The 27,268-nt window shown below is 52.8% G+C and overlaps 2 protein-coding genes across 6 annotated transcripts; both read right to left on the bottom strand.

Moving 5' to 3' along the window:
- Positions 1-526: 526 nt before the first annotated feature.
- Positions 527-16,863, bottom strand: RAB41 (RAB41, member RAS oncogene family). Of its 4 annotated transcripts, none has more exons than XM_039571871.1 (9): positions 16,674-16,863; positions 15,260-15,318; positions 13,473-13,526; positions 11,370-11,469; positions 8,453-8,581; positions 8,066-8,177; positions 5,171-5,264; positions 3,461-3,527; positions 527-2,621 (listed from the first exon to the last, which is right to left on the bottom strand). In XM_039571871.1, the coding sequence occupies exons 1-9, from the start codon at positions 16,750-16,752 to the stop codon at positions 2,557-2,559; spliced, it is 759 nt and encodes a 252-aa protein (XP_039427805.1). In that variant the 5' UTR covers positions 16,753-16,863; the 3' UTR covers positions 527-2,556. The 4 variants fall into 4 exon arrangements, with proteins under 4 accessions (XP_039427805.1, XP_039427808.1, XP_039427807.1 ...); XM_039571874.1 differs by having other exon boundaries at positions 8,453-8,558; positions 16,674-16,765; XM_039571873.1 differs by having other exon boundaries at positions 11,370-11,464; positions 16,674-16,765.
- Positions 16,864-17,584: 721 nt separating this feature from the next.
- Positions 17,585-25,378, bottom strand: ARR3 (arrestin 3). Of its 2 annotated transcripts, XM_019287707.3 has the most exons (18): positions 25,199-25,374; positions 23,910-23,959; positions 23,451-23,481; positions 23,061-23,121; positions 22,667-22,711; positions 22,182-22,381; positions 22,022-22,081; positions 21,700-21,767; positions 21,270-21,405; positions 21,109-21,193; positions 20,930-21,002; positions 20,289-20,426; positions 19,769-19,852; positions 19,482-19,505; positions 19,352-19,404; positions 18,892-18,901; positions 18,069-18,071; positions 17,585-17,783 (listed from the first exon to the last, which is right to left on the bottom strand). In XM_019287707.3, the coding sequence occupies exons 2-18, from the start codon at positions 23,924-23,926 to the stop codon at positions 17,684-17,686; spliced, it is 1,188 nt and encodes a 395-aa protein (XP_019143252.1). In that variant the 5' UTR covers positions 23,927-23,959; positions 25,199-25,374; the 3' UTR covers positions 17,585-17,683. The 2 variants fall into 2 exon arrangements, with proteins under 2 accessions (XP_019143252.1, XP_019143253.1); XM_019287708.3 differs by lacking the exon at positions 18,069-18,071 and having other exon boundaries at positions 25,199-25,378.
- Positions 25,379-27,268: the final 1,890 nt, after the last annotated feature.

Raw genomic sequence — 27,268 nt, 5'->3', positions numbered from 1 at the left:
AAGCTTTGCTAACCTTCCCCAGGGCTGAGGTCATTGAAGCATGCCCTGCCCTAACCCTCAATGAGGCAATTCCACCCACAAGCCACTTGTCCTTCCGACACCTGGACATCACTTCCAGCTCACTGGCTGCTCAATTTCTTGGATTAAATCTCCTTTTTTTGCTGATAAGGCTTGAAAATAACGAAGATCAAACACCAAAGAGACTTCCTGAGAAAATCATTACCTATTCCACATTTTCCAACATGTCAGCAAAGACCTTTCTCCTCTGTCCCTTCTCCCCCTCCTCCATCCTTTCTCCCTCCCTCTTCCCTCTTTCTCCTCCTCCGTCCCTCCTTCTCCATTCTTCCTCCCTCCTCTGTCCTTCCTCCTTCTCCATCCCTCCTCCTCTTCCTCCTTCTCCATGCCTCCTCCTCCATCCTTCCTCCTCCTCCGTTCCTCCTCCATCCCCACTCAGGCCAGGAATGTCACAGCTCGGAGCAAACCCCTTTTAGCCCCCCAGCCCCAGTGTGGCAGCAGGAGAGCGCAGTGTTGGTGAAATAACTTTATTTATTTAGTGATACACTGTGGCTGTGTCACACAGTCCTTACTCAGAGTTACAGTCACACTTACTCGCTACAGCTACAGGACAGCGGGCCGGACACACAGCAGGAACACATCCAGAAAAACAGTGGGAAGGGAACTATTGGATTCCACTAATTACCCCCCGCCCCGGAACTGGGGTCTCCCCCCTCCCGCCCCGTCCGTGACTCGAACAACACGAAGGGACAGCAGAGCTGCCCGTGAGGAGGGACAGCAACACCTGTTCTACAGACACGGACACCGACACCAGCAATTCCCACAATGGGCTATGTACAGGGAATGGGATCAGCTTCCCGACGGGGGCGGGGAGTGGGGAGTCACATCCCAGCTTCCTCCTGCAGCCAGCTCGCCCGGACAGGAAGGGACTGGGGCACTCAGTGACCTGCTGCCAGCCCAGGGCTGCCACATCCCAGCCCGGGGCTGTCCCTTCCCGCCCCCAGGTGCCCACACGGTGTCAGGGACTGAGGGACACCCTGCAGGGGAGGGGAGGGAGGGGAGGGGAGGGGAGGGGAGGGGAGGGGAGGGGAGGGGAGTGTCACTGACCCCCAACCGTGGTCACACCGTGGTCACTGTCCTACCCCCAGCATCCTGTGTGTCACACAGGCCAGGTGGGGAAAGGACAGTGAAATTCTCCTCTCTGCCAACTGACAAACCAACATCTGGTGAACCCAAAACCCCAAGAAATCTCTGAAAAGCTCTATCAATTAATGCAAAAGCAGGGGCTGGGGGAGAGGAGGCAATTTCCAACCTCTAAGGTTGGGAAGTGACAGCAGAATTCCCTTCAGCAGCGTCCAATCCTCCAATCCTCCACCCATTGTGACAGGAATTCCCTGCCACTGCTCCCCTCAGCTTTGGCAAAGGTTAAAACTCTCCCAGGAGTGAAACAGCTGCTGATCCCATCCCAGAGCATCTGCTCCAAGGGCAGAGGCAATGGGAATGATTCCAGCAAGCAGCAACCTGGGAATGAGAGTGGAATGTTGCCCTTCCCTCTGCTGTGGCTCTCCTTCTCCACATGAAGCAGCTTCCGTGAGGAGGAATGGGAGAACGGAGACCAGGGAAGGAGCCTGGGGAGCATCCATGACTCCCAGGGCAGGTACTGCCCCCGCAGTGATGGATTCCAGGCCACTGTTTGCTTCCAGAATCCCTGAGGATCTCTCCCCACCCAGCCTCAGGCTGCAAAGCCTCTGCTCCCTCCTCCTCCCCCACATCTGCAGCCAACACTCACCAACATCCTCTGGATGGGAAGAAATTCCAGCCGAGAGGAGCAGGCTCTGGGATGTTCCTGCCACACAAACGGGAGCAACAAGGCCAAAGCTCTCAGAGTTTGGGGCTTTCCGGGGCCCTGTGTGACACGAGGGGCAAAACTGGGAAGTTGTGAGAAAGAGTTAGCCAGGATCATCCAAGGAACGGAGAAACCAGGGAGCTAACGGGGTGTGTGCCCTGCGGGAAGCAAAGCCTGGGAACAGGGAACCTGCACAGTCCAAAAAGGCAAGTCCAAGTGACCGGTTTAAGGAGCAGCCTTTCACCAGAGGAAGTGGGGATGCAGGACAGGGGGCTGGAGAGGGCAGGGGGAGGATGCAAGGCAGGAGGGAAGGTGGAAAACCCACCCCCCAAAGCTTCATTTTTGTCTTCCCTAACTCGGCAGCTTTTCCATGGCATTCACAAGATACATCTGAGCAGGGAGGCTCCAGGTGGGAACAGGGGGAGAAAGGGAGGAAGAGAGAGAGAAAGGGAGAGAGTGTGAAGGGCACCGTGGTGCCAAAGTGCTACAACATAAAAAAATAAACTCAAAAGACAGGACACTCATTCTGCACTCAGGGCTCAAACCATGCAGTGAGAGGGGCGGCCGGGGCTGCTCCCCACCAGCACACAGGGATTCGCTCGCTTAGGAATGGTTTTCCAGCCCCAGAGGGGTGGCAATGAGCGGGATGTTCTCCGGGGAGCCCGGCCGGGCGGGGGTGCTGCTGGCAGGGGCTGTTAGCAGGAGCACCCGCTCTCCGTGACTGGCTGCTCGGGGGGCTTCTCTAGTTTGATGTCAATCACTGCAGGGACAGTCAAGGAATCACCCAGAACAGCATCTGGAAGGGTTGGTTGGTGTCTCTCCATGGCCTGCCTGCACAGGGTTAACTGCAAAGCCAGGGACATGGTGAGACCTTTCAGAGGATGGAGCCCAACTGGACAGAAGGAGTAACAAACTCTGGCATTCTAAAACTGCAAATTCCAGCCTCAGATCAACTGGAAAAGCAGAACTTGTGCTGGCCATTAGTTGTGTACATTCGTATCTAGCCCATAAACAGGGTCACACGATCCCACCATGGTCTGGGTTGGAACAGACCTTAAAGATCACCCAGTGCCACCCCCTGCCATGGGCAGGGACACCTCCCACTATCCCAGGCTGCTCCAAGCCCCATCCAGCCTGGCCTTGGACACTTCCAGGGATCCAGGGGCAGCCACAGCTTCTCTGGGCACCCTGTGCCAGGGCCTTACAATCCTCACAGAGAAGGATTCCTTCCCAATATCCCATCTAACCCTGCCCCCTCTCAGTGGGAAGCCGTTCCCCCTTGTCCTGTCACTCCAAGCCACTGTAAATATTCCCCTTCCATTCTCCTTGTTGGCTCCTTCACATCCTGGAAGGCCCCAGTGAGATCACCCCAAAGCTTCTCTTCCCCAGCCTGAACAATCCCAATCCTCCCAGACTTTCCTCATGGCAGAGCTGCTCCATTCCCCTGCTCATTTTGGGGCTCCTCTGGACACACTCCAACAGCTCCATGTCCTGTTTCAGCCACATCCCTGCAAAACCCATCCCCACAATATGCCAAAGAAAGTCAGTAAGCCCAACTTAACACCAGATAATTCCAATTCCATGGGAAAACAAGGATACTGTCTTCTTTGCTCTTCTCTGGTGTGCTGTCCATCCCAGGTAAGGCAGCAGCCACACGGCGGAAAAGCTGGAAAGCAGCAAGAGAGAAGCTCAAGGCTTGTCAGAAAAAATTCCCGTTAAAAACATTGTTTTACAGCAGGACTCGGAGTCTGAGTTGTATAAAGTCATTAAGGGGGTACTTCAGCAGGCAGTGATCAAAAATGCCATGAGAATTTTATGCAGGAAATTTAACAGGTTTGAAAGAACTTATTTTAAAGAACTTGTTCAGTACCTACAAAGCCCACAGTTTTATTTTACCTGGTCCTGCTTGAAGAGAACATGGAATTAATTACTAAGATTCTTCCAGGGATCCATGGAACTCCCTCCTGCACTCACTAAACACTATTTACCATGTCCAGCCTCTGCTCGTGCCCACAGGGTGAGCACCTGGGGATTTCTGATCACTCACCTGGCACTGAATATTCCCCTGTGGAATAACTGAGCTTTTACAGCCCAGCCCTTCAGGTCGGTCCTGCTGCCAAACAGCCATTCCTGAGCTGGTTCCAGGGAGCTGCAGTTACACTGGCAAGGCTGTGCTAGAGCTGGGAAGGGCTATTTATCCCCAGAAAATCCAGAAAATGGCTTTGCAAAATTTCTCAGTGTTTGGAGCTCATCCTGCTGCCCTCACACAGCACAGACACTGCCAGGCTGCTGAACTCTACTGCACCAAACACCAGAGCAATCGCTGCTGCTGAGGATTTTCCTCCTGGCAGCTTGGCAGGGGCTCCTCAGCCACCCCTCCAAAGGGTGTTCCTTGGGAAACCAAGGTCCCAGCGAGCTGCTGGAGTTTGCAGCCTTCAAATCCCAGCTCTCCCCACAAACACCCGCTGGGCAAAGAAGGCAACAGGAGATAAAATCAAACACTAAAGAGGGTTTGATCCAGACCAGCCACAAAAACCGAGCCCAAAGCCTCCTAATCCCACTGTGAGGTTGCACCAAGCTGCTGGTGTGCAGCAAACTCCTGAGGATGTTTCCCAACTCCCTCCAGGGCTCACAGGTCCTTGTTCCAAACTCTGTCACATCCAGAACAATCCCTGAACCAGTGGAGATGGGAGTCACAAGCAAGAGACAAAGGGCACAAGCAGAAATCTGAGAAATTCTGCTTAAAACAAAAATGTAAAGGGTTTTTTTTTGCTGTTTGGTCGATCAAACACTGGCACCTGGACAGTCCCTATCCTTTGAGATATTCCAAACTCAGCTGGAGTCAGCTCTGAGCAGGAGGGTTGGAAGGGAAGATATCCAGAGATCCCTTCCAGCCTCAACTCTTCTAAGATTTCCAAGATTCTCTGGCTGGCAAACAGAAGGAGGAACTTCTACTCCAGTGCATCAGCAGAAACAATTCTCCCCGCTGATGTCAGCAGTGATTTCAGCAAACAGCGCATTGACTGTGGACCACACCAAACCAAATTCCAGCTGATGGGCTGCACAAAACTACGATTTTTCCCCTTTCCCATCCCTCAGCACATTCTGGAGTGAGTTCTCCTTTCTTTCAAGGTTTAGCTTTGACAGGGAATCATTGACTCAACAGGAAAGGAGCTTCCACTACACAAACCAAGACAGGGGTTGGCATTAAACAGGAGGAAATTCCTGCAGGATCACAAACCCCACCCTGGAGCAGACCCAAAGCAGTGAGGGACAGATTCCTGGCTGGAGAACAGCACATGGATGTACCTGTTTGACATTGTACCCAGTCTTTGCACTGGTCTCAATGAACATCACATTCAGCTCTTTGGCTCTCTGTTCCCCTTCCTCTGTGGTGATTTGCCTGGAAAAGGTGGAAAACGGAGACACAAGGAACAGGAGGAAGAGTTAGAGATGGCTCTGAGTGAGTGGCTGCTCCCCCTCCAAGAGGCTACAGCCCACCTCAGGACCCTCAAGGCTGCACCACAATCCAGCTCGGAGTGAAACCACCTCAGGGAAGCTCCCCAGGGAACACCTGGAGCTGTGGTAGATGAGCAGCACAGGATGAAGCTCGTGCAGAACATCTGAGCCTCATCCACAGCATTCCACAGAAGGAAAAATCCCCACACCGAGACAGGGAATTTCTCAAACCCGACAGAGAGAGTGTTGTGAGGTGACACAAAGGCTCCAGAAAGGCTCCAGCAGCAGGGACAGTGCAACAGCTTGGGAACAAGCACCTGGAATTGCCCCTCAGAGCACCACCCTGTGTCCCACTAAATCCTGCTTCAGCACTGCTCTCAATACACAGCACATCCAGCTCTTGGGCTTTTCCCTCCCCATCCTTAACAGAAACCTGTCTCCAGCAATGGGAACAAATCCCAGAGCACAAAAACCAAACCAAAGCAAAAGAGTTCAAAAATGAGAGAAAGAAAACTGCAGGGAGAAGAAAAACAAACAAAAAAATAAACCAGCCACCAACTGAAGCAACATTGAGAGGAATGAAAAACTCAACAGGCTGCACTGAACAGGAACAGAGCTATTTTTAGTGCTGCTTTTCGGCCTCAGAACTTGCCTCATCCCCGGCTTTTATCAGAGGATGAATGGCTCCCCTGTATTCTGCCTCAAAAAATGTCACCTTTGTGACACCAGTGGTGGCTTTGTCCAGCCTTACAGGCCCAGAATTTCAGCCTCACACAAATCCAACTTCCTTTGAAAAGAAAGGCAAGGCAGCTCCTGTTCCTGACACCCGGATATTCCCTTCCCCATCATTCCAAGTGCCAGCCCGGGAATGCTGTCACATTCCCCTCCTAAAATACGAATTTCCAGTGCTGCACGAACTTCAGCTGCAGCTGCTTCAAACCATTTTCTGGTACTTTGAACTCTTCCAGCAGTGCTGGGCCAGCTGTTGTGCACCATCAGGAAACACTCCAAGGCTGAAATGATCCCACTGGGCTTTCCAGTTTCACATGAAACCGGACTTTGACAGGAATTAGAAATGCCAGGTTACTCAGTCAGGGAGCTGCAGTTATTCCCAGCTCCCAGAAGGGCATGGGAAGGGCTCAATGGCCAAAATCCAGAGCTGGCTCAGGGAGAACATCTTGGATTTTGCTTTTGTGAATGATTTCACAGACAGACCATGAGTTCATCACACATGGAATTCTTAAGCAAAATGAGCTGGACATACTTCATTGCATTCCTGAAGCCCTGAGCACCAAGTTTTAGGAATATTTCCAAAGTGCAAGGCATAGGACACCTCAAAATGCTTCCCAGTGAAGTGGGAAAAGCCAAGTAGAATTATCCCTGCTTTCCCTGCTGGGGATGAAAACTAAAAACCTGCATGGCAAACAGCCAGGGATGTAGGGGATGTTGGGACACAAAACCACCAGAACCACAGGAGAAAATATACATCACAGCACATCCTGAAGGAATGTTCAACTGCAGGAGTGAGTAAAGCTGGGGCTAGAATTTAAAATGTGGGAATGTCCCACAATGGAACACTCAGATCACTCTGCCCATCATCCCAAGAAACAGAGTGAACAATGACACTCAAATGAAAGTGCAAGATTTTGCTGAGAAAACACGAATTTCATCTATAAATTGTTCTCCTTTGATCAGGAAAGTCTTGTGAACAGCCAAAGGAAAAGGATTTGATATTTTAAGACTATTTTGCTGTGAGATCCAGGTGTTTCCCTGTGAGGTGTGATTTTCTTCGCATCAGATCAAAATCCCCTGTGGTTCCAACCCCTCACACATCCCCTGACACCCAAAGCCCACATTTTTGGGGTGTGTGAGGCTGTTTCAGTTGGAAGGGTTGGAATTGCCTGGTTTACTCCATCTTCCCTTTCCCAACTGCTTCTGGCACCACCCACTAGAATAAAAACTTTCCCTTATCTCCACTGCTCCTGATACCTTCCTAAGGAACAAAAATCTCTGAAAATATTCAACAAAATTATTGTTAAATCAACAATCCAGGAAGGATTTGAAATAGGAACACAAAGTAAAGCCTGTGCTCTTCTAAGAACCCATTACATTGGTTATTTTGGTTGAAGTGCTGGAGAATTAAAAGTTTTAAAGCGAAACATTTTATGGCACCTCCCAAAACATTAAGTCTGTGTCATTTTAGGAGTCTAATTAAACTTTTGGGTCTCTTGGGGAAGTTTGGGTTTTGCTGATCTGGCTTCCTCACACACATCCACAAGCTCAGTGTGTGCTGTGTGTGTGACATGAAATTTATACCCAGAGAAGTTCGTACTTTTAGATCAATCCTACAAAAGTTCGTGCTGCATTTTAACGAGGAGAAACTCTCATGAACTTCCAGCTGCACATGCAGAGAGAGAGAGGGAAATTAGGGAAAATCAGCTGATTTCCTCACTTTTGCAGGCAGCTTTTAGCCTTTGCCTCAGTGTGAAAATGAAAATCAGACAAAATACCCCACTGAGAAAATGCTGTGGAACCGCTCAGGTAATTTTTTTTAGGTGGGTTTAGGTGAGTTTAAAACTATTTGTAGGAGAGAAAAGGGAATAAGTTTTGCTGAAACCAGAAATGTGAATTTCCTGACAAGTAAATGATGCTGTGTTTAAAACCAAGCCTTGTTTCAAGCCCAGACTGGCCCCAGTCCCTCTGGTGGCTCTGGGCAGGGCAGCAGGGCCCAGTTTGCCCCGTTACCTCTTGTCTGCCAGGTCGGTTTTGTTCCCCACCAACATGATGATGACATCACTGCCTCGCTCTGTCCTGACGTCATCGATCCACTTGGAGGTTTGCTGGAAAGAATTCAAGTCTGCAGGGAAGAACGAAACAGCAAAGCTGAGGATAAAACTCCTTCAGGAGAGGGAGAATGCTTCACTTGTACTCAGGTGCTTCTCCAAACCTCCCCCACCCTATAAATGATTTCCCGCCCAGACGGAAAAACAAGGAAGGGGGGAAAACATTTCTGATTTTAATGATCTTTGCAGAACTTGTGGTTGTAACTTCTCAGTTCTGCTCACATGGGGTGTTTCCAACAAGGCCACAGCAGAGCACCGCTGCCCTGGGCTGTCACAGGGCCACACTCACTTGTGATGTCATAGACCACGACAGCGATGGTGGAGTCGCGGATGTAGCTGGGGATGAGGCTGCGGAACCGCTCCTGCCCCGCCGTGTCCCAGAGCTGCAGCCGGACCTGCTGGGGCCAGCCCGGCCCACCAGGGAGAGGAGAGAGAGCAGGAAAACCCTTTAGGGAAAAGGCCACTTCCACAGCCAACTGCAGCAGCTGAGGTGACCTCGTCATCTTGCCCCAAATCCAACCACTGCAGAGCTGCTTCCCAGATCTGTTTGTAAAGGGCTTTAATTCCCTCCTTTGCTTGCCCAGAGATCCTGCTACTCCCAAACATCTCTAGGATTTGGCTACCACCTCACTGCTGGGGGTAGCCAACAGTACAGCACTGATCTCCCAGGATTATGGATGGGAACTCCACAGGACTCGTAGCCTGGAGCATCTCTGATCAAAGCTTTTGGGGCAACCCCCACAGGACAGACACCAGGCAGGAAAACGGCATCCAACCTCCAGCACGGAGCATCCAGATGATGGCAATGGAGATTTTCATGTGAGATTAAAGCAATGGTAACTTAAATCCCAGCAGAAATGAGAGCAAATGTTACACACTGCAGGGTTCAGGTGGTGCAAAGGGCATCGGGTTCTCCCTTCCAGAGCAGCACGGGAGTCACAAAGATGCTGGGCCAGGTAGAGTTTGACCCCAACACAAACTGTTGTTATTATATACTATTATATATTATTATATATGACAGCTCCAAGGTCTGGGACCTGCCTGGCTGAACCAGCACTGCTCAAAAACTCCCAAAACGCTCCAAACAAAAAGCTTTCTGCACTGGGAGTGCCTCCCTTTCCTTCACCCCACAGTGCCAGAAAACAGGATTGCTCCTCACTCCCAACAGTTTTATGGAGGCAGCCACTGGTTCCCAGTTTACAGCCAGGAAAAATCCCAGCAGGGAGGCAGAGCACTGGTTAATGAGGCAGCCCATCAAGGAAAAAGCAACTTCCCCAGGACCAATGATTGCTTGTTTAGAAGAGGAAGAGAAGCTGATAAAGCACAGGGCTGCAGCCAGATTCAAAACATCATCTTATCTACATCAGGGAATGTCGAGCTGATGCTCTGAGGCTTAAGGAAGATTAGGGTTTATAGTTAAAGCAATTAGCTCTTGCTTCATTTTGAATGCAGGTTTGATTACAGGAGCAGAAGTCAGGGCTCTTCTCCATGCCAGGAAACTCAAGGTGACAAACTGTGAGCACCTGGGCAGTGTCACAGCAGAGCTGGAAGATCAGATTGATCCCGACAGCTCCTGGACTTCCCAAGCTTCCACACCCTCCCTGGACAGTGCTGTTACACTGGGATATCCACCATGAACATTCGTCCAGGTGGTGACTGAACCACCCCAAACCTTCAGACTCACAGGCACAAGGCAACTGGAAGAAGCACCACAGAGCTGGCCCAGGTAATTCGTTTAATTTGTCATTTGTGCAGGGTGATGCTCTTTGAGGGAAGGTCTCCAGTGAGCAGGAACCACACAGACACTCCTGAGGTGACCCAGGTTTGCTGCATTTCTACAAGTCCAGGTTTGTGTGCACCCATTTTAGAAGGGAAAATATAAATAACCACCGTGGGACACCAGGAATGAGCCCAGCCTCCCTTAGGAACAACCTTCAGGAGAGGCCTGAGCTGAGTATGGACTCCCCCCATGGATCTCTCCACCTGCCTTTTGGGATGTCCAGCACATCAACAATAACTAAACAATTTCCTTGTGCCCCCCAGAAGTACCTGAGCATGTTCCTTCTGCAACACATGAGAACTTTAAACCTCTCTGTCACTAAGAGCAGTGAAACAATGAAATTATCTGCAAAGATCAGCCCGTAACTGAAGAATGATGAGATCAGCTGTCACTTAATTACTTCTGACATGACTGGGAGCTGTTAAGAACAGCCTGGACTGGCAAAATGTTGCCAGCTGCCTGGATAAACAGCATCCTGTACCTGTACAGTGGGAAAAATGATGCCAAGCTGTGCATTCTGCCCTGCTGCCTCAGCCAGGAGAGTCCCCAGCACAGGCCACCACCTGCACATCTCCGTGCTCCCCACACAGGCCAGTTTGACATCATTTGCACCAAAACAGGAACTCCCCCAGAATTCTCTCCAGCTTCAGGACTGGGAGAAAGACCAGGAAATTATTTGCCCTGAATAGTGAGGATAAATCACAACCTATTGTTTGCTAAGCACTTCAGCTTAGCAGAGTGAAACAAACACCTGGTCCTCACTCAAAACTTGCTGGTAAAAGAATAAAGCTGGGCCAGAGCTTTTCCACCTGCGCTGTTTTCTTTACTGAAATTTATATAAATCCTGATACTGGAGATTAACAAAACCCCCACCAGATCAAGTGGGATCAACAGCAAGGAGTTACAATGAAATAATTCTCTTCATGATTTCCTATCTTGTACTAAAACATTCATGTCAAGAGTCACAGAGAATTTCCCTCTAAGCTTGTTTGTTCTTTAGAAATTGTGGTTGTTGCATCTCTCCTCTTTCAAAAGCTCTCTCATGAATCTCCAGGTCTCTTTTCCAACTAAATGGGAATCTTGAATCCTCCTAAGTCACTCCATGGCTTCTCTGTTTAAAAGGGTCTTGTCCTGTTTTATCTACTCTGACAACGTTCCTTTGCTTTGGCACCTGAAGCTGTTACTTGTACAACCTGTCTCATTACCCAGAAATGAAAAAAAAATTAATAATTTTGAAGTTAAAAAAATAAAAAACACAACAGAAAAACATAAAGCTTTCCAAAGGCTACCAACAACCAGCACAGACACAGGAATTCCCAGTCCTGGGAATGAGCTGTTTTAGCTCTTTTTAGGTACCACCACCACTTCCAGAGTAAAGATATGTGTTACAAGCAAGGTCCCTGCAGACCCTGGGCTCGATACCTACTTGTGATGTCAAAGACAATGAGAGCCACAGCAGAGTCACGGATGGAGCTGGGAATGAGGAACCTCTCCTGGCCGGCTGTGTCCCACAGCTGCAGCCTGATCTGGGAAATGGAAAAGTGTAGGGGAAGGGGAAAGGGAACAGCAGGAAAATGGAGAACAAAACCAAAACTCAAGTGAAATAAAAACAAATAAATAAAAATAAGTTGCAAAGCAAAACTAAGGCAACAAAAGGAAAGTTCAAATGGAACAGAAACATGAAAAGAGGCAGCGACACTTCCCGAGGTCTGGGAACATCCCTCCCTCCACACACCCGGGAATATCTCACACATACCAACACCAGAAACCAGGAGAGCCCTACAATCCCTCCTCACAGCACCTGCTAATGAGGGAAATGCACAGGCAGGCCTCAGGGATCCTGCCAGAACAGCCACATGAGCAGCTGGCCAGATGTGGGACTCCTGCCCCTACGGACCACCTCACCCTGGTCCGGATGATCCCACTGGAAAACTGGAGGTGGTGGAACACAGAACAGTGACCACCCTCCAGGCTGACTTCTCCTGCCCTGCAACCCAACAAGGCTGGGAAGATACGGACACACAGAGAAGGAAATACTGCTCGGTCTTTCAGGAATGAGGGGAACTGGCACATGGATGTGGCTCATGACAGCCAGGACTGAGCATGGGGCTTCTGGTGGCTCCAGCTCACTTTATGCCACACATACCAGTGCTGGGAATGTCACACAGCTGCCCTTCCTGGGAGATGGTTTTGAAGAATCAAATGTATTCCACATGTATTTCATGGAATCCCAGAATGGTTTGGGTTGGATCTTAAAAGTTCATCCCATTCCCACCCCTGCAATGGGCAGGGACACCTTCCACTGCCCCAGGTTGCTCCAAGCCCATCCAACCCAGCCACGTTTAGAGCTGAGTGACGGAGCACAGGTACAATTTCAGGATGCATTATTTGCTGTAAGGCCACATCAAATCCACCAAAGCACACATCCCAGCTGGAGGCTCAGCATTCCTCATTTCCAGCCCAGAAATCAAAGCCTATTGCAAAATCCAGCATTAAGCACATCTGAGAAATTATTCCAGTGTCTGAATTTTCCCAGCTTGTTTGCTTGTATTTGTCCCTCCTCTTATCTACACTCCACACCTCTGTTATTTGAACAGGCTTTGTGGGCTCTGTGGACCACTTACACAATCAGGAAAGCTAACAGCATTCCAACATTGGCAGGAAAATGGTATTTTGGGGATAGCAGGGCAGCAGGTGAATGGCATCCTGACTTACACAACCATGAGAAACCCACAGCGCTACAACAGCACACAGGCATCCACAGGTGTCAAGCAGCATTCCCAGGATCTCTGCCTTAAACAAAGGTTAAGGAAGGGCTTTTCTAAGAGTGAATCATTGGTAAAATGGCAGAGAAGCTCTCAGGAAACGCATCACACATGCTGGGAAGAGACTTCTTTGAAGCAGGAGGCCCAAAGCTCCACACAGAGCGTCCCCTGCTCCCCACAGCTCTGTCACACTCCTCACACAGCAGTAAACTGGGAAAAAGGCAAATACTGGCAAAACATGAGCAAACCCACAAATACTGAGAGGAAATCCAGGAGAAGGGAATGAGGAGTCTCTGTGCAAACAGGAATCTCATGCAGGCTAAATCCTAAATTGCTTTATTGCAGTAGGTCAGAGCTGTGTTATTACTCGGAACACCAACTCCTTGGCTTTTTATTGGCTTCAGGACCTGCACTGGATGATCCATGTGGGTCCCTTCCAGCTCAGAATATTCTGTGGTACCTGAGGTCTGCTCAGCCCTTTGTATCCTGACAACCCCAGAGGCAGAGTTGCAAATTCTGGGAGCAACCCACACCTATAAAGCAGGTACACACAACAGGCAGCACGATCCCTGGGAAATGGCAATTATCTGGCACCAGTTTTCCATGGAAGACTTTGACTTCCTCATAGGGGTATCAGATCTTGTACCAGTGATGGGATTCAAGCAAGGCTGGCTCTCAGGTGGCTGCTGGGGGATTGCAGCAGCTGCTGGAGGAAGGGCCAGGGGGAAGAGCCCTCCCAGCCATCCCACTCCCACCCCACTCACCGTGCGGTCCTCCAGGTACATTGTTTTGGACAGGAAATCAATTCCAATGGTTGCCTGGAAAGAGGAGAAGCATTAGGAGCTGTGACTTGCCTTCCAGCATCCCCATCTTTCTGCACAAATTTTCAGAAATGTTCACAAACTTCTTGTGAACCTGGTGAAGTGATTTGCCTTCAATCGCCTTCAATTGAGGTGATAAAACCAAAGCAATCTGGGGATCTGCACCAGCTGCATTTCACAGCGTTCTTCAACACTTCTCAGCTCCACAAGAACCTCAGAGTCTGGATTTTAACCTCAGACATTCCTGTATCTCCACACAGATCATACCTGAGCTGGCAGCTCCTTCTAGCCTGCCCCAATTCAGTCTGGTAAGAATTATCTTGTTAGAAATACCCAAAAGGTAGAATAAACGAGATCTATAAAATATGGGCAACTGAAAGCTAAAGAGCCACGTTTATCCAGGCCTTTCCACTTCAGCATGTGCTTCCAGTGACACTCAGCAGCTTCATTTCCCTGGCAGGTCTGCATCCACTCCCATTCCCATTGCTCCAGCAATTGCAGCACAAAGACATTTAAAATAATGCACTCAGTTAGGTGCACTCCCAGGCACTTCAGTCAAGGAGCTGTCCCAGCCCATCAGAACCCCAGGAAAGAGGAGAGAGCTCCTGATGTAACAGATTTGAGCGTTTTAGGTAGATTATCCCCACTCTTAACACACACGGCTTGTGCTGGGAGGGTTCCAGCAGAACGTGGACCACTGGATAATTGGAAAAGAGCAACACAGTCGGTTTTGGGAGGGAGAATTTATTTCTGGGAGGTCTATTTTCCACCCAGGCCATGGTTTATAACAGCTACAGTAAGCAATAAATAAATCTATGAGAGCATCTTACAAGAGTCAGGAAAAGAATGGAAGCACAGGAAAAGAAAAAACACAGGAAGCACAAGAGGATTCAGTTCCAGTGAATGACTTGTCCTCAACTTCAAATCACCCCAATCTAAACCAGTAACTCTTTCAGGCTGAATTAAAAGAGGAAGCCCCAACCTCATCTGCTTTACAGATATTTGATATTCCCCTGAAATATTTCTGAGTGCCTTTGATGCAATTAATTCTTCCCAAAATCTTCAGGCCTCTTACACATCTTCTGCTTTTCATCTGCAGCCTCTTCATCCCTACCCCCTCTTTGCCTGCCAAGACTTCCCTGGCTTTTCCTATCTTTAGTCCTTCAGTCAAAAAATAGGAATAAAAAAATTGAGAGACAAAGTATACCAAGCTGACTTCTGGCAGATCCATCTACACACTCCAGACTCAACTATTCCAACTTAAATGGAAGCTCTAAAGATAACAGACACCAAGAATGTCAGAGGATGTTGGCATTTTATTCATTCCTCGTCTCCTGAGGCTCCCATATCCATCACCAGAAATCCTGACTGTCATCTTCCCATAAAACAATGTTCTCCCCATTTTCCTCAAGGTTTCTCACTGGATCTATCCCACGTCCAAAGGGGATCTACCCCACATCCAAAGGGGATCTATCACCCATCCAAAGGGGATGTAAACCTTGCTGCCTTTCTGGACACGGTGCTTCCTGACATCACACTGGATGCTTTCATTTAATCATGAAGCTTCATCTCCATTTCACGGCACATTTTAACCTCTCATCTGATCTTGAACTGACATCTCACAAAGAAATGGTCTCCCAGGCATCCATCTGAACAGCAGGGAATAGATTTATGCATATATATATATATATATATATATATTTAAAAAGCAAATAAATACTATCACATACCTGGTATGTATTGTCAAAACTGTCATACATAAACCTGGTGATCAGGGAGGTCTTCCCAACTACAAGAGAAGAGAAAAATTACTTTCAAGCAGCAGTGGAAAAAAAAAAATTAGCACTGCTTTGGGAGTGGCACTGATCTGACAGCAGCTGCCAATCTCAGGCCATTCCAGCTACACCTTCCAGGGAAATAGCCAGCTGGAAACTTCATTCCCAAAATGACAGAGGCAGATCAACCTCTGCAGGTCCAAAATTAATCATGGAGATAACCTAGCCCTCAAATCAGGTGTGTGGATAACAAGGAACCAGTTGTTTGCTTTGGGCAAGCAGTAAATCTGCTTTGTTACCCTGTTCTGCTCCTTATGTAATCCCCAAGTCTGGGACATAAACATCAAAACAAAGCAGGTGATACCACAGATGCTGTTCTGCTGCCTCTGGCTGCATGGAAAAACAACATTCCACACTCCCACCCTTCCTTCGTAACAAGATTTTAGATACAGAGCAAACTCTGGTGGCTTGCTTCAAAACTTTAAATTTACATCTCCAAATACCATCAAGAGACAAAGTGCAGAACTGACAAGAAGTGAAAAACAAAGATAAAGCTCCAATTCTCGCTCAGGAAGCTGGAGGAAGCCAAGAAAAATGCAAAGGACATGGATGGAAGAGGAAAAAGGAATAAACTGCCGAAAAACGTTGTGAAATTATGAACATTGGAGAGGGTTAAAAACAGATTAGACAAACGCATATCAGCAGCAATGTCAATCCTGCATTGGAAAGGCTGGCAAATTAGAGAACTTCTGGAAAACCCTCCAGTCCCAGGCTCAAGGAGAAGCTGAGCAGTAACAACCCAGGGATGGTTTAGATTGGAAGGGACCTTAAAGCTCATCCAGTTCCACCCCTGTCATGGGCAGGGACACCTTCCATAGCCCAGGTGGCTCCAAGGCCCCTCCAACGGGCCTTGGACACTCCCAGCGAGAAACACCACGATTCCAAGGAAAACACACAACTCATCCATCTATTCCCGGGGAAGGGGCACAAAAGGGAGGCCATTTGAGGCAAAACAAAACCCCCGCGGGTGGAAGGGAGGCCGCGGCCAGGGGGGCAGCGCAGCCGCCGGGAGCCCCCGCAGCTCTGGGGCCGCCTCCCCGCACGGGCTGCGGGCGCACTGCGGGCCCGGGAGGGCGGAACGGAGCCCCGGCCGATGGGAAGGGCCGGGAACGGAGCCCCGGGCCCCGCCAGCCCCGCCCGCCGAGGCCTCAGGCCGGGCCGCCCCTCCCCGAGCCCTGGCACGGCCCCGCCAGGCCCGAACCGCGTCCCCCAGCCCGGGCACGGCGCGGCCTCGGCCCGCACGGCCCCGGGCGCTCCCCCCGCCCCGCCGGCCCCTCCCGGTTCCGCCCGGGCCCGGCCCGGCGCTCACCGCTCTGCTCGCCCAGGAAGACGAGCTTGAACTTCCTGAGCGGGTTCCCGAAGTCGCCGCCGCTGCCGGGCGCGGACATGGCGGCGCGGGGGGCCGAGCGGGAGCCGTGATGGGGACAAGGAGACAGCGCCGAGCGCTCCGGTACCACCGCCCCGCGCGTCACCTCCGCCGCGTCACCGCCGGCCCGCCCCGCGGGGAGGCGCGTTGCCATGGCGACGGGAGGCGGGACGGGACCATGGCAACGGCGAGGGCGAGGGCCGTGGTGCCGGGGAGGGCGGTTGCTATGGCGACGGGAGGGGGTTGCCGTGGTGCCGGGGAGGGCGGTTGCCGTGGCGACCGGGCGGCCTCCGGGGCGAGGATGCTGCGGCTTGCGGCGGGATGTGCCCGGGCTGTAGCGGGGATGTTGTACCGCGAATGGAGCCGGCTGTACCGGGATGCACCCGGCTGTGGTGCGGCTGGACCCCGCTGTACCGTGGATGGTTGCAGCAGAATGGGTCTGGCTGTACCAGGGATGGTTGTACTGGGATGTACCAGCTGAAGCGTGGATGGGCCCGGCTGTAGCAGGGATGGGCCCAGCCGGGACTGGCTCCACCAGGTCCTGCATCACCTCATCTGCCCCTGCACAGGATGCTCCCCCCCAGGCACAACACGGAGCCTGCACCGGGCCACCGGGTGGGTTTATTGGTATCAGTGTCACAGAGCTGTGCACAGCACGGGCAGGTGACAGCCACGCTGGTGATGCACTCGACTGGGGCCATCGCACCCGCCCTGTCCCTGTGCTGGTACCCATGGGAACAGGGAACACCGTGGGGCTTTCCAGCGTGGTGGGCCCGGGATGAGCTGCAGCAGCTCTCACCACCACTACCAGGGCTTGGAGTGGGTGCCGGGAGCCTGGGGAGGAAGGGGGACCTATGGCGACTGTGAGGGGCTGAGGGGGCTGTGCCAAGTGTGGCACAGTGGGGACACTACAGGTGGCTGCAGCCCAGACTGGGGCGTGGGGGGCTGGCAGCTTAACTCTCCTCTTTCTCAGCTTCCTCCTTCTCATCTTCATCATCCTTCTCTCCCTTGAGCTTCTGGCGAGCAAATTCCTCAATGACAATGTCCTCCTCGCTGGAAGGGAGAGCAGAGCACAGTGAGCCCGCAGGAGGGGAAATCCCTGCTGAGCCCAAACCCTGCTCCTAATGGGACAACGCAGTGGCCACTCTGCCCTGTCACCCCCCCAGGGAACACTCAGGTCACTGTGAGGCACAGCCTGGCCCCAGCACACAAACCCAGGCCCCATCACTGTGAGCCTGCATGACCAAGGAGCTGGGCCTGCAGCTTCTGGTGGTTTTTAAGACAATATTTTGCATTTCCAAGGGAAAAGAAGGAAAGGAAAACAAAGAGCTGAGTTACCTTCTGGAGAAAGGTGAGCAGCGAGTGACAGCAAGGGAGAGCATAAAGTGAAAAGTAGGGGAGAAAACAGAAAAAAGAAGTCAGCAAAAGAGATTCCAAAAGCTTGGAAATGTGAAATGATTTGGCAAAACCTACATGGAGCCATGGTGGGTACAGACCAAGAGATTTGCATGACAGAAGTTTAAATAGTCTCACTGAGCTGGGAAAAGGATGGTGTGAAAGGGATAGGTGTGAAAGCCTGGAGCTGCAGCCTGGTTTTCCAGGCCCCAAATCCCAGTGCTCGTGTCCTGTTGCAGGGTGTAACCAGACCCGAAACCTTTGGGGTTTTACAAGGCAGGGCCGTGGCTGTCAGGAATGGATTTGGCACTGCAGCTTCCCAGCTGTGGCTTCAGACGGAATAAGCTGATGTGGGAGGAGAAGAGGCCTCTGGTGCTGGGGAATGGGCAGGGGCAGAGGGATGTGACTTCCAGCAGCCCAGGGATCTCTGTGTGGGGACCAAGACCATGGGGATATTGGGTCCAGTGGCGGCATTTGTGGCTGGAAGACACTGCCGGCTGCTTTTGAGGGACAGGGCAAGGCCTGGGCTTGCAGCTGCTGTGGTGGCAGCAAGAGTTGTTGTCAAATAAGCCCTGGAAGTTTGCAGAACACATCCCAATCCTAGGATTTGATCCCTCCTGCTGCCTCTGGGAGTGGCTGCTGTGACGCAGGCTCAGGGCTTTGAGATCTGGGTGGTTTAATCCAAGGATGTAACCTCAAGCTGGAATGTCACATCCATCTGTGATGGATCTGTGTGGTTTGTGTGTTAGAGGGAACGTCTCTTTACCTGGGCTTAGCTGTACTCCAGTGAAAAGCACAGGGAGAAAGGGATGGGGAGAGAAAAGTTGTGCAGGTTAATACAGAAAGGACATTTCAACTAACAGCTCTCCTTAGTTCTTGTGTGTTTTCCTGGAAAGAGGAACACTGGGAAGGGTGCTATGGGGAAGACATCTCCCACCCTGCTCCAGGACACAGGGTGGGTGCAGCACAGCTGGGAAAACTGCTCCCACCCCGCTCCAGGACAGCTGGACAGCTGTGCCCATCCCCTGGGAAAACTGCTCCCACCCCGCTCCAGGACAGCTGGACAGCTGTGCCCATCCCCTGGGAAAACTGCTCCCACCCCGCTCCAGGACAGCTGGAGCTGTGCCCATCCCAGAGAGGGCAGAGCAGGGCCCTTGGCAGCTTCCCCCTGAACCAGAAGTGCCTCTTCCCCACTGATTTTTGGCAGCATCCCACACACAACTCACTGTCTTCAGGCTTCGGGTGCATGAGGATGACGGGCATCTCCACCCCAACATCACTGGAAGGAAAAGCAGCTCAGTCAAGGATCCTGCCCAGCACAGCCCCGTGCTCAGCCCCACAGGCAGCCCCCCTTACCTGGCAGTGAGATCCCCCAGAATGCTGTGGCAGCAGGAGAGAAGGGACAGAAATGAGCCAAGGCAGAGGAGGGGAGGTGTTAGACTGTGCTTTATAATGAGGTGGAAGATGGTTGATAATAGGGGTGGTGGGGTGGGCGTCAGAGAGCAGCCCAGTGCCCGCAGGGGAGCAGGGCAGGGATGAGGGGGCCCATGGTGTGAGTCCTCTCTCATTTCCCCAGGGTACAAAATCCCCCCCAGCACAGCCCAAGATGATGATCCCTGATTCCCATGCCCACAGAGCCTCACCCTCCTCGGGACACCACCAGGTTGACCTTCACTTTGTAGGACACCAGGATGCCCAGCACCTCCTTGTCCATGCCAGGTCTCAGGCTGTGAAAAAGGCAGAGGGGAACAGTGAGGGGGCAGTGCTGCCTGCAGACCCCATCCACTCCCCCCTGGCAGTTCCCAGGATTTATCTGTGTCCTGCCCTACATGGGATGTGCTGGGGATTAGCAGGAGAGGAAAACAGGAGAAGAGAGGAGAGGGCACTTGGGTGAAGCCACAGAGCAGCTTCTGGAGGCCCCTTCCAAGATGAAGCCCAGCTCTGCAGAGGGATCCAGGAGCTTTGAACAACACTGGAGCTGGGAAGCTACATCTCTGCTATGGGATGGAGAGGTGAGTCTGTGACAGTGTCACAAAACGCCTACATTTTCCAGCTGGATGGGCTGGGCTCAGGGGCTCTTGGTGGGAGCCCAGAGCATCCTGAACAGGGGGAAGTGAGGGGAAGGTGGTGGTGGGGGGCAGGGGGAGCCCACACAGCCCTTACATGGTGGTGGAGGCCAGGTTGGTGTCCTCGTGCTTGAGTTTGCCATCAAGAGCGAGGCCTCGCTTCTGGCGGTTGGACGAGAGCAGGGGGGTCAACGAGTACGTTTTGGTGAAGGTGGAATTGGCGGCCACAGTCTCACTGGAAGGGTGGGAGAGGAGAGCTCAGAGCCAGCCCCAGCCTCGGGGGGCTCAGCATCACAGCAGGCACCTGTGCAGGGCCAGCCCTGCCCTCCCACAGCTGCTGGGCCATTTCCTCCTTTCGTTCCCTCCTCTCTTTCCCCTCTACAACCACTTCTTTTTTCTCCCCGCCGCCTTTACTCCCTCCCTCCTCATTCTCAGCGGGGCAGAGGCTTTGTCTGGCCTCAAAAATGCAAAGTGAGGAGATGAAGAAGCCTGGGAGCAGCTGTGCACCTTCCCCAGGGACCTTCCCAGCCACCACCAGCTTGTGCTGGGGGGACGTTGTCCACAGCCTTCCCTCTCCTCTGCTTCCTCTGCACCTGCACTTCTAACCCAGAGATTTTTGCTGCTTGGTGTGGAACTGTGTCACATCCCCTCTCCCCATCACTCGCCCATCCTCCTCCTCCTTGTTTCTCTTCCTCCCTCTCAGAGATGCCACATCACCTCCAGCCCCTTGTCCCTTACTTTATCTCCTCGGTGCACACAGTCTTCATGTATTTATCCAGGGAATACAGGACCACGTCTGTGATCTGATCCACTGGGGACAGACAAGGAGGAGCCATGTTGGGGACGTGGCAGGGGCTCACAGTCCCCATCTCTGACAGTGATGGGTGCTGGGACACGCCCCTTCTTCCCCCTCTCACCTGCAATCTTAATTTTTTTCACAACCTTGTTGGTGGTGTTGTTGATGTTGACGGTCACATTGATGGGTTCTCCGTGGTAGTAGATCTGCAATGGGAAGAGGCTCAGTGATGTGACCAGAAATCCTGGTCCCTGGCCTTGGGGGGACAGTGTCCCTACTGACCTCCCTGTCCAGGGAAGCTTCGAGGTGCAGAGGCTTGTCTGACATCATGAACTGCCGGGTGGTCTCGGCTCTCGGGGCTGGCCCCGTCTTCGTCGGGGCGAACTGGACCTTGCGGATGATGAGGCGCACAGAGTTCCTGTGGGGACAAAGGTGGCACCCCCAGTGTCCCCCACAGCGTCAGCAAGGCCTTCAAGGGGGCACAGGGACTCTTTGGGGACATCATGGGGTTTCCAGCCAAAGGGTGCAGGTTTCAGCTGGCTCCTAGGACATGACACGGGGACCACTGCCCCAGTTTCAGGCAGACTTCCCCATCCAAGCACAGTACAGGCTGACAGAAGGTCCTCGGCCCGACCCCTGTCTGGTCACCCCAAAAAGATCCTGTGGTTTGGTTTTAGGGCCATGGAGCAGGAAAGGGATCCCCTGAAAATACCTTTTGTGAATTTTCTCCTCCAGATTTTCAGCACAAAATCCTTTGACCTCGAAGTCCACGCCACAGGCCTGGGGGAACATGTATGGTCACTGAGCGGGAGGGGCTCAGAGCTGCCTGAGCTTTAGGTTCCTTTCCTTCCTTCCTTCCTTCCTTCCTTCCTCCACTGCATTCCCAGAGATCCTGGCGCTGACTCCGGCCATCCTCCCTTCCCACCCCTCACCCCATGGGCCATGAGAATCAATTCTCATTTTTAGCACCCCACAACTCAATCCCCTGCCAGGGAAGACAGTCCAGGGGACACAGGCTGGGGGCAGCAGTTCACCTTTCCCACATCATCTGGCCCGGGCTGGAGGGTGATGGAGCAGGGCAGGTTGGTGGCAATCTGGGCAGAGAGAGAAAAAAGGGAATAAAGGGCATGTCCAGAGCTGAACCCCAGTGACACCGCGGAGCCATGTGGCCGGGAGGGGCTGACCAGCCCCTACCTCAAAGGTGAAGGGGTAGGCGTTCTCCCCGAGCTTCTTCATCAGCTTCTCCTGCAGAGGAGTGAGGGTCTTGGGGGCCTGGTCCGGCACGGGCGGGTACAGCTGGGTGGTCAGCACGTAGATGTCCTTCCTGAAGGTCAGGCCGATCACATCGAGGTCATCGCGGCCGTAGCGGAAGGCGCAGGTCAGCGTCACATACACTGAGCCAGGGAGGAGGGGCAAGGGTGGGATGGAGGGAAGGCACAGGGGGTAAATAAAGAGGGAAGAAAAACTATTTCAAAAACTCTTCAACAGAAATGAGACTTCCCAGGACCTCAGACACTAAATATGAACAGGATCCCTTGTGTCCTTTGTTGCCATGGGCCCGAGGGACAACGAGCTGTAGGTGACCTGGAGCAGCTTTAACCTGAGCACAGTCCCAGGTTGCTGCTGACCTTTGAACCGGTTCCATCCCCTTCCCTCACGCTGTATTTCTGTATCAATACCTTTCCTGTCCTTTAGGTACTCCGGGTCGATCAGGCAGACACCATCTGCAAACAAGCAAAAGGAGAAGGACCGGTGAGCTCAGCTGCCTGGGAAGATCTTTGCTAAAACACAGCTTTTTAAACCCAAATAATCCACGTCGAAGGTGACTGAGAGGACCTGCTACCAAGGGGGATGGTGATGCCTCCTCCAGCATCTCCACCAGCAGCGTGGCTGGGTTGTTTTGCAAAGGGGCTTTGTCCCGTTCCCCACTACTCTTCCTAAGGATACTTGCAGGAAAACATGGCATTTGCTCCTGCTCCTCCTGCTCTACCAGCAGCCCCCAGCACTGGGACTGGTCTCCCCAGCCTCTCCTGCCTGTACTTCTCCCTCAGTGCTGGGCACAGCCCCACTCACCTACAGAGTCCACTGAATCCACATGATCCACAAAGTCTCTCTTCCCCAGGTAGAGGGAAAGCTGGAGGCAGCACATGGGGAAAGGGAGGGAGGAAACAAGATCGTGTTTGTCATTGAATTGGCCCAAATTTCAAAGCCCTGAGTTGTGTCGTGGGGTTTGTTACCAGGTTGGACCAGAATCACCTTTACGGGGTCCCATCAGAGTATTTTTTAATGTCTGTTTTGGGAAGCCAGTCCTGCAGTGACATCGTGGCAGGTCTGAGAATCAATCAGGTTTCAAAGGCAAGGCAGACCCAGCCTGGATCCTGTGGGTAGATCCAGCCTGGAGGGATCCCAGCACAGCCTAAACCTTGGGCTGGCCACACGAGGGGACAGGGCACACAGACTCACCTTGCTGTTGGGGCTGGTCTTCTTGAAAACCCTGTGGAGAAAACAGAGACGGATGTTTGGGAATGCCTTGGACAAGGCTGGATGGTGCACAGGGGGATGACGGACTGCCCTGCAAATGTGCTGCATCCCCAAGAGCCAGGGTGTTCTGTCCCTGGGGAATTCCATGTCCTGCAAATTCAGAGCCAAACCCACTTTGTGTAGCTACCCCAGGATGTGCTCCTGAGCTCAGGGTGACCATGCAGGAGTGGGTGGATTTTGTGTCTTAAGGACAAGTGAGAAAGACCAACACAACAGAGAAGGGGCTTTGTTGGCTCCATGACAGCTCCATGGGAGCTCACATTCCAGCCCCTGGGAACAGCAGCCGGGGGGAGCTTGGGTCTCACTTCCTCCCTCTGCTCCTGCCCTGCAGTGCCCTGCTCCATCCCAATTCCAGATAAATAAATCAATAAAGATACTTACTTTGCTCCGTCTGCCATTTTAAGTCAGGACAGGAATCTCCAGGTGGAAATCTGTGGGGAGAAACAGGGAAAGTGCTGGATGAGGTCCTGGGGAAGAGGCAGCCCCAGCCATGGCCACCATCCAACATCCTGCATGTCCCAACAAACTGCAGAGCCCTCGGGCTACGGTGCTGCCACCTTTGCACAGCTCGGGAGCTCCAGGTTTGGCTTTGGAGTGGCACACAGGAGCTGAGCCAGCTCCTTGTTCCAAGCCAAAAAGGTGATGGAGTGTGAGAGAAAAAGGGAGAGTGTTGCTCCAGAAAAGAGGGAGCACAGCGGTGATTCCCAATGGAGCAGGTTCAAAACTAGGAAAGGCAAGGAAATGAAAAAAAGGCCTTACAGAGTCTCAGTTATAAGAACTTTTCCGGTATGCTGGAAATTGTCAGTCATGGCTCAGTGGTAGGAATGGGCTTGTTTTGTCCTGTCATCCAGAGGAAAGTGAGGAAAACATAGGGAGAAAGGTCAAGGGAAGCTCAGCTGCCCCATGGAAAGAGGAGTCTTGGGGCACACAGTCCCTCCATCCCCATCCCTTTATGCTGGGAGTGGGGCCGGAGCTGCCCAGCCCTGCCCAAGCTCTACTGGCTCGAGCCTGTGTCCAGACGGAACCTGTAAAGATCCCACTGATCACCAGCTGATTCTCGGGATACTGGATGGGATGAGCTCAGCCTCTTAGGGATAGACAGCTCTGACACGAGCACAGCTTAAGCCCAGGCAGGATTTTAAGCCCCAGGGGCACGTGGACAGAATTTCCTCTGTACACAGCCACAGGAAAGCTGGTGAGAGAGAAGAAATGGCCATGGGGGTGAGGGGATGAGTCTCTTCCCCACGGGAAGACAAGGGAGTAGTCCCAAGCTCAGGATCTTTGAGGCCCTTGGGTGCTGTAGGATGTGAAGTTTGGGAATCCTCGCAGGGTGAGATGGTGCAAAGGGAGTGGGAGCAGAGCTTGGCCCCTTCCAGACTCTGGGAACTGGGGATGAGGCAATGAAAGGTGGAGGGGAGAAGAGCTCCTGCTCTACATCTCCCAAGCCCCAAAGAGGGGACTCGGACCCTCCCTGGCTGGGCTCAGCTGTCCCATACCACTATCCAACCCTTGTGCCATGTCCTTTGGCAACACTGGAATCCTTTTTGTCCACGTTTTTCAACCATAAACCACCCTCCTTCCAACCACAATCCAGCAGCAGTGTCCCTGCCCTGAGTGTTTTCCAAACCCTCAGAACCCCGGAGCACTGGCAGGGCCCAGGCAGCACTCACCTGGCAGGTGGATGGACAGACAGATGTTCTCCTCTTCCTCTCCCAGCACGTCCCAGTGCCACCCAGTCACTACGGGCTGCTCCCAGTCCTGCAGCTTCTTATATCCCCCCAGGCCGTCCCTCCCCTGGCATCTGATCTCACCCACTCAGCCCTGGCCAGGGGTGCAGGGCGGGTGTGTCTGTGTGTGAGGGCTCCGTGGGAGAGGGACTTGCGGGAAGAATCCTATTAGTTGATTAACTGGGGAGACGCTTCATGAGTAAGAGTGGGCTATAAATACATCTCTTGTTGGAGCCCTGGGAAAGCAGCTTAGGGGGATTGGCAAAGCGGGCTTAGGAGCAAGGTGATGGTAATTGAGGTGGAAGCTCTGCTCCTGGTGAGAAGGGGTGTGGATTCCCACAGGGGCTCTCTGCAGCTGCTCCCGTGGCAAGGGGAGATGGGCCGGGCCTGGGCATGGGGTTGGATGGAAATGGCAGAGAAGGAGGGACCGGCCTGGAGTTCTCCCTCCCTCACACACCTTCCTGGCTGGATAACAGATGGATGGAGGCACAAGCAGCTTCCTGCATGGCCAACATGCCCATGTGGTCAGTCACCTAGAGGTGACCTGCTGTGGCCCAGGGCACACAAGACACCCTCCCCACAAGACACTGTTGTACAAGATGATGGGGTGAAGGCAGGATTCACCCTCCCTGAACCATGAGGGAAGGACCAGCCACCCCTGGGGGTGGGACACAGAGCTGCCACTGTCCCCAGCACAGCCTGCCCAGGCCAGCATCATTTCGTAACTCCCAGGCTGGCCTGGCCTGACCCGATTAGCGCATCATTAACTCCAGGTTTGCTGCTGCAGAGAGAAGACTGTGGAAAGCCCAGAGTGGCTCTACCTTATGGCTGCCAGGCAAGAAGAATTCCCACTGCAACCCCATCCCAGCCACAGCCATTGTGTGGGATACCCCTCCCATGGGAACGGTCGTGGGACTAGCTCTAGGGATGGGGCACAAGGACAGCCCAGGGCAGCTACAAACTGCTCCAGCAAGGCCCCACTCATCCTCCTCACCCCCACCATCCCTCAAGCCCTTCCTTTGGGGCTGCGCTTGGTTCTGGCTCAGCCCCCAGAGCGGAGCACCAGGATCAGGATATCCCTGCTAGGAGCTGTGCCTCCTCCCAGGACCCTGCATCAGCTCAACAACCTCCATCACCTGGGTACCAACTGCCCCCAAACACAGCTCACCTGTTCCCCCATGGCCACTGGGAGCCACTGGGAGACACCCTGGCATGTCAGCCCCAGCAGCCCCACTGCCAGGGCTTTAGCTGCCAGCACACGTTCCCCGGGGCCGGGACCTGTGATCTCTTTAATTGCACACAGGAGAGCTGCTTAGGTTCCAGATTAACGGGCACTATTTCTGCCGCAGTCAGGGGGACACGTGAACTGTGACCTTCACACTGGCGGGTGAAAGAGGAAGAGGAGGAGGCAGCCCCACCTGGACACCCTCAGCCTGGTCAGCGCCCCCAGCACTGTGCCCAGGGCATCTAATCCTGGGTTTTGTTTGTGGCTCTTCCTTACGCTCTCAATGAGGGCCCTGTGATAGGGGCCGCTCCTCAGCTCTGCAGGGTCTGCACAGTGAGGTGAGGATGGAGAGCAGGGCTTGTCACGGGCCCCTTCCGCTCAGCCTAATCCAAACTGGGTGGATTCAGCCCTGCCCAAGATGAGGACCAGATAATTCCCCTCCCCAAAACAGTGGGGAGATGGTCAGAGCACACATCCCTTCCCACGTTCATGCCGTGCTCCAAACCAAGCACTGCGGAAGGAAGAGGGGTGCAAAATAATAGGGAAATGAAAGAGGCCTTCTTCCTTTTTCCTGTGTAAATGAATGGCCAGAGGTTCCTCTCATCTCCTTATCCCACCACCCCTCCAGGTGCACGTACTGTGAAGCACAGCTCAAGGAGCCACTTCCAGAGGGGCAGGACACCAGTGGATGTGGGGCTGGTGTAGGGTGGGGGACGGCCTGCCTTCATCCTTCTGTCCCAAGGGACAGTGCCCTGGAGCGTCCTGCCTTCCCAGGGAAGGGCCATGGG

The sequence above is a fragment of the Corvus cornix genome, chromosome 4A, assembly GCF_000738735.6.
Source record: "Corvus cornix cornix isolate S_Up_H32 chromosome 4A, ASM73873v5, whole genome shotgun sequence".
Classification (NCBI taxonomy): Eukaryota; Metazoa; Chordata; class Aves; order Passeriformes; family Corvidae; genus Corvus; species Corvus cornix.
The sequence above is the reverse complement of the archived record's forward strand: the minus strand, read 5'-3'. Positions and strand labels throughout refer to the sequence as shown.